Here is a 12,276-nt window from a genome sequence, read left to right as displayed (position 1 = left end):
ACACTGTAATCAGCACACAGAGCCAGCAAATAGTGGCAACTGATCCATCCTCAAGTCCACTCTGTTTCTTTTGACTACAATTCACATCAAGCACCCTGCCAAACTTTTATTATTATTATTATTATTATTATTATTATTATTATTATTATTATTATTATTTGCCAAGGATTCAGCCTGGCACTCCTCTAAGCCATGGTCACTCCAGTACCCTTCTTTTCAGCAATGCTTTCACCCGTCAGTCAATTTGCCAAGATCACTTTCTCCATTACCTTCTCTTCTGATCTCTGGACTAATATAAAGCAAGTAAAGTTTATGTGTAAGATTCCCAAACTGTCTCTTCTCTTTTACTCTCCTCTTCCACTATTCTCTTTTTTCCTCTTTCCATTTCTTTTAAGTCGATCTGCTAATGTCCTATCTTCAGTTGTGCACATTCTGCCATCCTGGTTCCTATACTTCAAAAAATGTCTCCTCCCACATATTTACCAGGCTACTACTTCCTTCAGGATAGGCCTTCCTGAACCTATGCCTTGACTCTATTTCCACACCTCACCATCTCTTATCCTTAAAATACTCTTGTCAATTCCCATCTTCTTCCTTCTGTATCCTTTAGCATCAGTAGACTCAGTCTAAACCATCAGGGAAAATATTATACAACTTATTATACAACACCTAACACACGAGTGACAGTAAATAAATGTTATAAAAATAGATCTTTATGGTGTTTTGTACAGTGCTCTCATACTGCAACTATGGAACAAAGCAACCTTTTCTGCACCACTACAAGACAACCCCATATTTACCCTGCGCAGCCTGCATTCGCTCCATAAGACGCACACACATTTCCCCTTACTTTTTAGGAGGGAAAAAGTGAGTCTTATAGAGCAAAAAATACGGTATCTCCTATGCAACATGTCTGTTGAAAGAAGGAACTTGATCTAATGTATGCAATGTGGATGGCAAGTCAGGCTCCCGCAGAGTCTCATATGCAGTTGAGACTCTCTATAACTTCAGAGTACCCAATATTTGGCATTCATAATATTGACAGCTAAGGAAGGAAGGCTGGCTCAATTTTTGCTCTATTATTACTGCACAAGATGTGACTCTCCTTTTATATTTACTTTTCCGCTTCCTTTGGTGAGCAAACTTTCCGAGATGCCTATTTCCTGCCTTCTTGCAGAGTTTTGTTTCTCGGAGGATGAATCCTTGATCCTTTAGCAGTACAATCTTGTACCTTTCTATATTCTGCAGTGTGTGTTGGATGCAAGAGTAACTTTACCAGTAAGAGACGGTCACCTTGGTCTATATTTTGCTTGCATGTTGAGGTCCAATGTGGGTTACGATAACTTGTGTTTTCTTTTGTCTGAGATGGAGCCTAGGTCTAATTATATTTAATATACCCATATTATACCTATATCTCCCTGGCAGGAAACAGTGCCCCACCAGAGCCAAGGCAGACATGTCTAGAGTAACTTAATCATTTTCTAAGTTTTTGTTATCCATTAACCATCAAATTTATAATTGTCTTTGTGACTAAAAATATAGCTGTGGATGGTGATTAATATGAACTACTTTAGGGTAAAGTTCAGGGTACATTATTCAGTATAATTATTTTAATTAAATCCATTAGCATATCTTTATATAAGATAAGAGCTATCAATGATACAAAATAAGCTTTTCACTGAATAATGCATGAAGTAATTATTAATTTACATATTTCTCTAGATGATGCCTGTTAAACTGATTTTAGTTAGCAAAGAATGAAAAAAATTCACACAACCCATAAATATAGCTGATCTCCCTCCACTGATGGAGAAGCATTCTGGTTTTTTCGCAGCACAACTAAACATGCCTTGATCCACCATCTTTGTGTTTCCTCTAAATAACTCTTTTACGTTATAAAGAATGTATGTCATCCGATTGCAAATATGTCTGTTAGATGTACAGTAGGTAATTGCTCAACCTACTCTATGACAACCTAAGCCAATGAATGTTTATTTTAAATTCAATGATAAGTAAAAAGGCTTACTACTCAACTGCATTTTAGGTTAACATTCAGAATGAAGATGTCCATTGCTCTTAGTTGTTTAATCTTCTAAGAGTCACTTCAGACATTAGTTTAAGTCCCAAAATCTTAAGAACTATTTTCTGTGTTAAGTCTTCTGCGAAGTGCTGTAATAATTTTCCAAAATATTGTTACATGCATTCCAAGGAATAAGATGTTTCAGGGTGTTCAGCACATCTGTTGGTTTCCTTGAAGTAAAGGTCACTGGAAACTTATGGAGCTTCTGTGATATAAGGTTTATTTTTATATATTCCATGTTAGCGTAAGAAGAAAGATTTGCAGCATTAACACTGCAATAGATACTGCTGCTCCACTCGATATGATGGGAGAGCCACCAAAGCCATAGCTTTGAGCAAGTCAGATCTCAAGTTCTAAGACTGCTAGACCTTTAGATCATAGGTAGGCAAACTAATGCCTGGGGGCCGGATCTGGCCCAATCGCCTTCTAAATCTGCCCCGCTGACAGTCCAGGAATCAGCGTGTTTTTACATGAGTAGAATGTGTGCTTTTATTTAAAATGCATCTCTGGATTATTTGTGGGGCATAGGAATCCATTCATTTCTTTTTTCAAAATATAGTCCGGCCCCCCACAAGGTCTGAGGGACAGTGGACCGGCCCCCTGCTGAAAAAGTTTGCTGACCCCTGCTCTAAATGATGCCACCTCCAACCAAGGCAAGGGAAAGGAAGACATGCCCCAGCCCTGCCACCATATTCAGCTGTCTGGCATATATGCCAACGCTTTGCATCACTGAAGGCCCATGCAATCTACTTAACAAAAGCAAATGAAGATAGATAGATGATAGATAGATAGATAGATAGATAGATAGATAGATAGATAGACCCTCCTCTTCTGCAGATTCAAGAGTTACAACTATTAAATCAAAGGGCTGGAAGGTAATCCCCAGAAGGCATCCAGCACAACCTCAATTCTATAACAACATGACATTGAGGCCACTAAATTTATGAAGTTTAAGCATTTAAGAACATCTGAAAGTGATCTAAATGCAAGTATAGCTTATTTTTTATTATTATAAATGATAAAAGAGGGTGCTTAAGAGGCTGTGGCTGCATTAAAGCAATTTATTATTACAACAGGGATGGGGAACCTTTGGCCCTCCATGTGTTATTGGACTTCCAAGTCCCATCAGGCACAGTCAGCAAAATGGCAAGCTGCAGTTAGTCAAAAGCAGAAGTGAAAGCTTCCAGACTCCTTGTGACTGAGGAGGGAGGAGCACAAAGCTGATTTAGGCTTATTTCTGTAGTGAAAAGCCACAGCTTATCATTTCATCCGGATGAGGTATATGCATTCATTCAGGGTGGCCTGCTTGTCAATATTTTCACCAATATATTTGTTCCTGCTGACTGACCAGGCCAAGGGGAGTTCAACTCTAATGCTACCTCATAATGCAAATAGGTTTTGTTTTTGGCATAAGTAATACCGGCTGAGAGTTTCACGTCAAACTGTGGTTGTTTCCCGGTTAGATTGAATGTATGCTCCATTGGTGGTAGGAAAGTAAGGCTTTTTAGATGGGTAAAAAATTGCTGTGTCAAAGCTGAACTAGCTGCTTAGAGAACATCCCACGTATTTCCTTATTTATATATTCACTTTACTTACGTACATTGGGCATTATTAGGCTCTACTATAGATCATTTGGAGAGAGTGGGGGCTACACTATATCAAGGAATTATAAAAAGCCATTAGAAGCAAACATTTTCAATTAAGGAATGGAATAGGTTCCAGGACAACAGCAATTTCCCAAGAGGGAATCCAAACCTTGAAAATCTGTGCTTTAGCATCAGGGGGTGAAACATCAGCAAAATATGACCTGACTCCTCAGTAAACAATTTTAAAATCAGAAGAGTTTCTAATATTGTATTAGGGGGGGGGGTGTGTCATGGTTCAGAGGAAAAGGGAAAAAAACCCCACTTTACATCCCACAAGCCTTTGGGCATATTTAAAGTAGGTATTTGGGCTACAGCCACAGAATTCTGCATGGAAAGGTACAATATAAAACAAACTGATATGGATTTCATTTTAACTGATGGCCTAGGTTTAAGTCTTTTATTTTTTATATAATATATATAACCTATTTCTTTAGATATATCTGGTCATTAAAATAAAAGAATAGCACTGCTGAGTTGTGTTGTAGTCTCCTATTTAATCATTGTTTCAGGGCATCTGAAATAAAGGGAAATAAGCAAAATAAGCTCCGACCAGAGTACAGACAGTATTTCTCATCTTGTTAAAACTGTAATATAGTTAGAAAAGGGAAAGGAAAGAGAGTGACTCTAAACTGGTTTAATCAGAAAGCCAGCTAATATTATGAAAGGTCAATACTAATTCTTATGAAAGCTAAGCAGAAAATGCAACCTCTTACTTGGTTTGCACGCTGTAGCTGAAATGAAACCCCGCATGATTAGTGGCATCATTACTATCTTGGCTATTCCCAGATGCTGATATACATGAGCACAGGGATATTAATTTCAGATGACAATCATCAGATACCAATGCAACATCAGGAACAATTACCGACAATTAAGCAGTTTGTTAACTTCTTAAATTAACGTTTTTAATTAGAATTACTAACATATTTGCACAGCACAGAGCCAAAGTTTGTGCCCCTGTTTCCATGATAACAAAAATGACAGAGTTTAATCAACCTAAGGATGGCATGTCTTGCCATTATCACCAGGCAAATAAATGAAAGTTTGGTCCTCCATCATTCCTAGGTATCATGCTTAGACCCTATGAAATTCCTGTTCTGCTTTATAGGAAACTAACAGGGAGGGTCTGCCACTGCCTGGACATTTTTAGAATCCAAAAAATATTATGATTTTAAAAAATGGATTGTGGAATTTGTGAGCTTGGACCTCTCACGCCAAAAGTCTGGTGAAATCACACCAATGTCGTGTTTGGCCAACCATCTTGATTCAAAATCATGCCTGGCATCCAAACATCAATGAAGAGCTTAACCTCAACTTCAGGTACCCCCGTGCCAAGTTTGGCAACAACATCTTGCAAGGCAGAGGAAGCTATGTCAGAATTCAGGCAGAGTCACATCAAAGTGACGTTTTGGTTCACCATCTTGATTCAAAATGTGTCTGGCATCCACATGGTGATGAAGTCTGCCACACCCACCTCTGGAACTTTCATGCTGAGTTTGGTGATGAAAACTCAATAGGCAGCCAAAGCTATGCTATAAAACGGGAGAAGTCACTCCAAAGTAATTTTCTGATCTGCCATCTTGATTCAAAATGGTGATCAGTGTCCAAACATCAACCAACACCGCCCGCCCCCCACCTTGGGAACTTTTGTACCAAATTTGGCAACAATATCTTTAGAGTTATTCAAACACATGGAAAATGAACAAATGGGTGAACACATAAACCAATTTTCAAAATATATAGTAAATTAAAAGGTTTTTGTTTGCCCTTATTATATGCTACTCCCTAAAGAAATGAGGGATTTCAAGACTCAAGGGGGGAAAACTTAGAAATGTAGTATGTGTAAAAAGCAACAAATTAGAGAAATTTCAAAGAACTGGGGTAAGGATACATGTTGACTGCTGCTCATATGGAGACAGCCAGATGTTGGAAAACCAGTGATGGGCTGAACATTGATTCTAGGAATACCAGGGTATGGTCAACAGCATTGGCTGAGAAACTAACATGCCAGGTGAGAGCAGCAAAGGGCAAATACAATCCATATTCCTTTGATAACACAAGGCAAATGTTTACTGAATACATAAATAGTTAAGACTGTGGCAGAAATCCTCCCAGCACTCATGGGAAAATGTGGTGTGATCTCTTAAAGAGTAATCAAATGAAACTTTAATAAATGGCATGATAAAAGTCTGTAATTTTATTAGGACAAGTTACTTGTTGTTTACTGTTGTAACAATTGTTTTCTCAAAATTTATCTTCTGTACCATGAAAATAAAGAAAACCAGTGTTAAAAAAAAGAATGAAATGGTGAGGGGCTATCTAGTCATTTAAGTAGTTCTCAAATCCTATTTTTCCTTCTGTTAAGTGAAGACAACATGCTCACCATGGAACATTTTCTGTATCTTTCAAGGCATCCTATATATTGTGGCAGAAGCTTAACCACCGTGAAGTTAATTATTCTTTAATGAAAATGACACATTTCGCAAGCAGAGTTATTATAGGAAACAAATTTCTCATTTATTTAAATGACTAACTACTCTGTAACAGAATATGGAAAGGTATTTTCTAGGCTGATCTAAATTAATAGAACTATAATTTCAGAAATCGCCAATTGCTCAAAGATCACCACAGTGTGGGGACCTAGATAAGTGAGGAGAGACTGCAACATAGGAGAAGGGATGTGTGTTTGAGAGGGGGGGGAGAGAGATGGTTATTTTTTTATTGTAGAAAGATTTAATTATTTGTGCAACTTGTTTAGAAGAGCATCTTTTGTGGCTAAGGAGTAGGGTATGAAAATAAAAAAATGAAATGAAATTAGAAACTATAATAAGCAAATGTGAATAAGTGTTGGTGTTGGGATTTTTTTGCCAAGGTGCTAAAGGGAGGGGGGGTTGGCCACAACTGATGCATCTACCTCTGTGCAAAACACACTGCACAGCAAAACCAAACCTGTACCACTGCAATATCAGAAAGTAGCATCAGGAGCATCAGAGTTCTATTGTTGTACTCCATATTCCACTATTGGTGTATCTTTTTCTAGCTTCAAGAAAGAAACTTAAACAAGGCTTCAAAAGGACATTCCACAATACAAAATACTACTTTAGCACACAGATTCTCAACATAATTTTGCAGAACAAGGAATTGAAGCCTCTCGTAATATGCATACTTCTAAAGATTTTACTATGGCTTTGGTAAAGACACGCTGGCTGCGTTTACACATTACTAAAACACAGTTGAGCATGGTGTGCATGATCTAGAATAAACCTAGGCAGGAGCAAGATACTGATTGGGAGCCAATTACATTCCTGAAGAGTTTTCCTCCTGTCTCATCATCAGCCCAACCCAATAGCCCAGCAACACCCTCCTGAAATCAGCTGCCTAAACTACACATTATGCTAAATCTTTAGTATGATTTTTTTATTTTATTAATTAAAGCCATGGGAAGTCCTGCTTCTGTTCAGGGCGGTCCAGAGAGGAAGGTTAATCCTTTCCAATCTCCAACTGCAGTCCTGACAACCCCCACTTACATGGCTGTGAGGTTTGAGGGATGATGAGGTCCCACGGACATGATATGAAAATACATTCAATACCTTAAGCCTCTGAAAAAGATCTTAATGCTAAGTATTATTTGTATATTAAAATCAAAATAATGAATCTCAAACACACTTAGTACACAATATTAAAAACCTTGTTATTCTATGTTTCCAAATCATACCTTTACTATAACAGTCTGCTCAGAGGCACTGCTCATCATTTCATTGATAGACTTAAACAGCTGAAGTAAAGATTCCCTAAAATCAGCTTCGCCTTTGTTTTCATAAAGTCTGGAAAACATTATTATTATTATTATTATTATTATCATCATCATCATCATTATTATCATCATCATCATCTAAAAGGCCAACATGGTGCCTCCAAATGTTGTTGGAGTACAACTCCAATATTGGGGTTAATGGAAGCTGCGGTCCAATAGCAACTAGAGGGCACCACATTTGCTACCGCTAATATTTAGAAACAGTACAAATCACAATAAATGCAAACTTACCTTATCCGAAAATAACACTGACTAAACATTTTCCTTATAGCTGAGAGATAATCTTAACTCTATGTCAGAGTCAATGTTACCTAAGCATCAGTATGATCAAATAGGATAGGGAGTTGAAGAATTATCTGTTACTGCATCATTAAAATTTGGAGACTTTGCCTACTTATTGAGACAAACTGCATATTATCTTACCAGAACCATCAAATGAATTAATTATCAGTCAGCAGGAGAGAAAAAAATCTGAACAGAGTGTAATAATGGTCAACATTCATTTAATCAGAAACACGGCAATATTTTCAGTATACCCAAAATAATAATATGCCTCACCTTATCTAATATTAATAAGTCGTTAAGAGAAGAATTAAATAATAATAAAGCTATAATAATAAGAAAAGCTACTATACATACTGGTTGAACAAAATTCTTGACCGTACAATAAATTTGAAGATGTATTCCAAAGATTTCATAGCTTTGAATAGTTGATCAGTGACAGCAGCATTATCCACATACGTTCTTAAAACTTTTGTCAGTTTTCTATACGAGGAGATAAAAAGAAGTAGGTTCTGAAAAATGAAAATTATTTACTGGCATGCAACAGTCACAATTAAGTATACCACGGCGATGGTTCCAATAACTCTTCTGCACCATGACAGCAAAGATTACACTGGATGCATAATTTGTATGGTTCAGTCCACAGAGAAAAATGTGATCTGATGGTGGTTGGGGGACCCATGAAAAAAATTATGCAATTTCATAAGGATCTCTCTCACTCCTGAGGCACCCTACTTTCCCCCCTCCTGTCTACTCCTAGTTTCTCCATTTTCTTCTTCTCACTTTGTCAGGCCTCTCACCTTTCCCCCCTTCCCTTTGAAAGATGGCTTTCCATTCAACTGCTGTGGTGTTACTCCAAAGCCTTGAAAAGCACACGGAGCTGAAAGAGGAAATAGATCTTCCAACTTCCTCCATCTCTATTGACTTTAAGGGGGAGAAAGGTAACCACATTCACCACATAATGAAGAAGGGGGCAATGAAGGAGGAAAGGCTCAAGAGCCTTTGTGAAAACCAGGTGAAGTCCCAAAGGGCACCACTGCGCACATGAGCAGTGCACTTGTGACCTCTTAGTGTAACCTGAGAATGCAGCCATAAAGATTGCTGGGCTTGACTTCTTTAGTGGGCCCTGCATTTGAAACAGCCCCTTTTCACTGCATTTACTTTTTATTGTGCATTTTGCATATTGTATTTTTACATTATGAACCCACCCTAAGATTTATGGGGTGAAGAGCGGTATAAAAATTTAATAAATAAACATTCATTTTGCAGCCCTTTGCCCAATAAATAAAAGTGTTGCAGGTATCTAAGTCAACTGATTTACAATGGCATTACCGAAAACTAAGATTTGATTTGTAACACTATTCTATAATTCCTAGCACCCTTAACAAACTACAGTGGTGCCCCGCAAGACGAATGCCTCGTAAGACGAAAAACTCGCTAGACGAAAGAATTTTCCGTTTTTTGAGTCGTTCCGCAAGACAAATTTCCCTATGGGTTCTTGCGAGTTTGTTTCCTTTTTCTTAAAGCCGCTAAGCCGTTAATAGCCACTAAGCCGCTAAGCCGTTAATAGCCGCTAAGCCGCTAATAGCCGTGCTTCGCAAGACGAAAAAACCGCAAGACGAAGAGACTTGCAGAACGGATTAATTTCGTCTTGTGAGGCACCACTGTACAGGTCCAATGATTCTTTAGAAAGGAGGGTAACATGCTTTAAATATATGGCAAGCACCCAGCCTGAACTTCAAGAGCTGATAAGCCTAAACACCAAGCTAACATAACCAGACATCACAATTGTAGCTTTTAAACATTCTGAAGCTTACAACACGTATTACTTGGTCAAAAAACAAGAAGAAACAAAGAAGAAGAAGAAGAAGAAGAAGAAGAAGAAGAAGAAGAAGAAGAAGAAGAAGAAGAAGAAGAATTAAAAGCTTACGTGTAAGCCAAAGTAGCGCTGAAATGTTTCTTAATGTAGGTTTCTAAAACAGGGTTAAAATGCTGGAACTTCCGGTCAGCAATTAGTCCAATGATAAATACCTGTTCAATTTGAAAAGACACTCCATTATCATGTAAATATAGTATTCTGAATGTTTACATTTTTAATGGAAACAGATAGTTAGAAGGGACCTCCAAAGTGCCAGGTATACTTGTGAGGAGGATTTAATCGTCATACATTCGATTTCAGAGAAGAAGGGCAGAGTACAATTTTGAGCAGGCACTTAAAATTGTCACTTGAGCCAAACAGAGGGCTTCAGAAGGTGAACTCAAATGCTGAAGAGGTAGCTTTTAAAAGAGGCCTCGCCCTCTTCACCGCTGATGAACCGAAACTGGATATTTTGAATTTTCTACAGAATTTAAAACACATTGTTTAGGTTTGCTAGCTTTATCATCGTTAGATATTCACTTTTAATTCTTTACCTCTTTAAATGAAGGCATTCTGGCTCAGAAAGTCTAACTTTGGACACAGTGACATAAACTTTTCCACTAACAGGGATCTGGAAATTGTACATATTATTCCCCAGGTGCCCAGTGGACAGTTTTTTATATTCAGAATACTATACAAAGGTGATTTAAGTTCCCTACTTTGGCGTGACACACCAGCATGTGACACCCAATATTACCTGGGGAATAAAAGAAAATAATAGAAATGCCTTTTTAAAAGAACATTTTCTGTGAGATATTCAAATAGATCTCTCTTGTACTAAAACTAAAACCAAAACCATTTCTCTCTCTCTCTCTCTCTCTCTCTCTCTCTCTCTCTGTGTGTGTGTGTGTGTGTGTGTGTATTCTGGGACCTCTCTGACTGCGAGGAGGCCTTGTATCATGAAAGCCTGTTTAGCAGAGATTGTTGTGTGACAAGTTCTGACAGAAGGGAGAGAGGCAAATTTCACTCTCACTTCCAGGAGGTTTGAGTCACTTGGATGGTTATTGGTCTGTTGGGGGTCAAGAGTCAGGGAAAGCAGAACTCCATTGGAGAGAGCTGAGGTGTGGAAGTAAAATAGCTTGAGGGAAAACTGCCTTGAGGGAAAAGCCATAGAAACTGCCAACATTCATCTTTGAATCCTCTATATCTGTATCCATTTCCCCATATGCATATAAAATTCACCTAAAAAAAATTAGTTTAAGACACAGGTACTTGTGGTGGTAGCATGTGAGGCTGAAGTTGCAGGGATTCCTGTCAGGATGAAAGACTTCCAGCTTCTTGCAATTAATGGATATATACTTTTGTTAGGAACAAAATGGGAAAATGTTTTCTTGTCGCGGTGGTATATCAGGAGAGCAGCTTCCTGTACTCCAGTTCACATAGAAATATGCTTTAGGAGCATGTAACATTCCCTGTCAGGTCACTAGCGTGGCACACCACCACCTGTTATTAACAATTAAATGAAATTATTTAATTTGGTGTGCATGCCAAAGGGTGTGACTTTCCTGTGTTCATAACAGTGAGAATTCTGACATATTAAAAGGCAAATAATGACAACAAATATTCTTACTGCCTTTTTGTTGTTCTTGGGTTGTTGTTTTTGTAATATAACCTTAATGTATCCAAGAGCTATCTTTTGAACCTTTGCTACTCTTGCACTCCTGCTCTGAAGTGAAATCTGAAAAGACCACCCCCCCCTTTCTACCTGCAAGATTCCTTTATCTGAGAAAAAAATCAGCTACCTCTATCTACAATGTTCCTGTTTTGACTTCACCTCTAGATTGAGGGGCTCCTCACACACGGCCATTTTGTACACAGCCAATTTATCTTTGTCATCACATTGGACCAAACATCCTCAAAATTTGTTCCCTTGTATCACCTTCTGCTCCATACTATCACAGAATCCTACAACACCTTCAGATTTAACAGCTATACTAGCACAAGATATTATGAGCTTGAGCATCAGCGTGCCTCTTATGTAACATACGAACGTATCATAGTAGTTCTCAAATCAAGAGGTGAAAACTGAGGGCCAAACCAGCCAAGATTATGAAGACCCACCGGCAAATGATGTGTGAAATGTTAGATAAGGTTAAACTCCTTCTTTATCCCAGCACCACAGCGCTGATAAACCCTATCTCATAGGAATTGATATTTTGCCCTATTAAGAGGAACTTTTTTATTTATGCTAAAATTCTGTTTTTACAATATGGTATGTCAGAAAACAAATGGGAAGAGAAACAAGTTGGTCCCTGTGAAGTACATGGGGCTTCATAGACTGAAATGGTCGTTTTTGTTTCACAAAAATGGGAAAAACACAATACACAGCTACATTGAAACAAAAATTGTGCTCTTTTACGATATGTATTTTACTCAGCCATCCAAACTCAGTTCTCTTCCAGTTCTAGATATGAAATTACAATTATTTAATTAGTCCATCAAAATTCATATAAACATAGATTTCCAATCACTTTGGGGAAATAGCAGTATAAATACCCAAAGACGTTATTTTTACCAGCCAAAGACATCATTGGTC

General features: G+C 37.9%; 1 protein-coding gene across 4 annotated transcripts in view; it reads right to left on the bottom strand.

Annotated features, from left to right (window-relative positions):
• Positions 1-12,276, bottom strand: part of DOCK1 (dedicator of cytokinesis 1) — a 383,360-nt gene that overhangs the window by 262,609 nt on the left and 108,475 nt on the right. For all 4 annotated transcript variants that reach the window (XM_081912599.1, XM_081912601.1, XM_081912600.1 and 1 more), the window contains exons 21-23: positions 9,753-9,853; positions 8,180-8,305; positions 7,442-7,550 (exon numbers count right to left, since the gene is read on the bottom strand). In XM_081912599.1, coding sequence (XP_081768725.1) covers positions 7,442-7,550; positions 8,180-8,305; positions 9,753-9,853 — 336 coding nt within the window. The remainder of the gene's footprint in view (positions 1-7,441; positions 7,551-8,179; positions 8,306-9,752; positions 9,854-12,276) is intronic.

The sequence above is a fragment of the Podarcis melisellensis genome (genome assembly GCF_964234715.1).
Source record: "Podarcis melisellensis genome assembly, chromosome: 5".
NCBI lineage: Eukaryota > Metazoa > Chordata > Lepidosauria > Squamata > Lacertidae > Podarcis > Podarcis melisellensis.
This window is presented reverse-complemented; position numbering and strand designations above follow the sequence as displayed.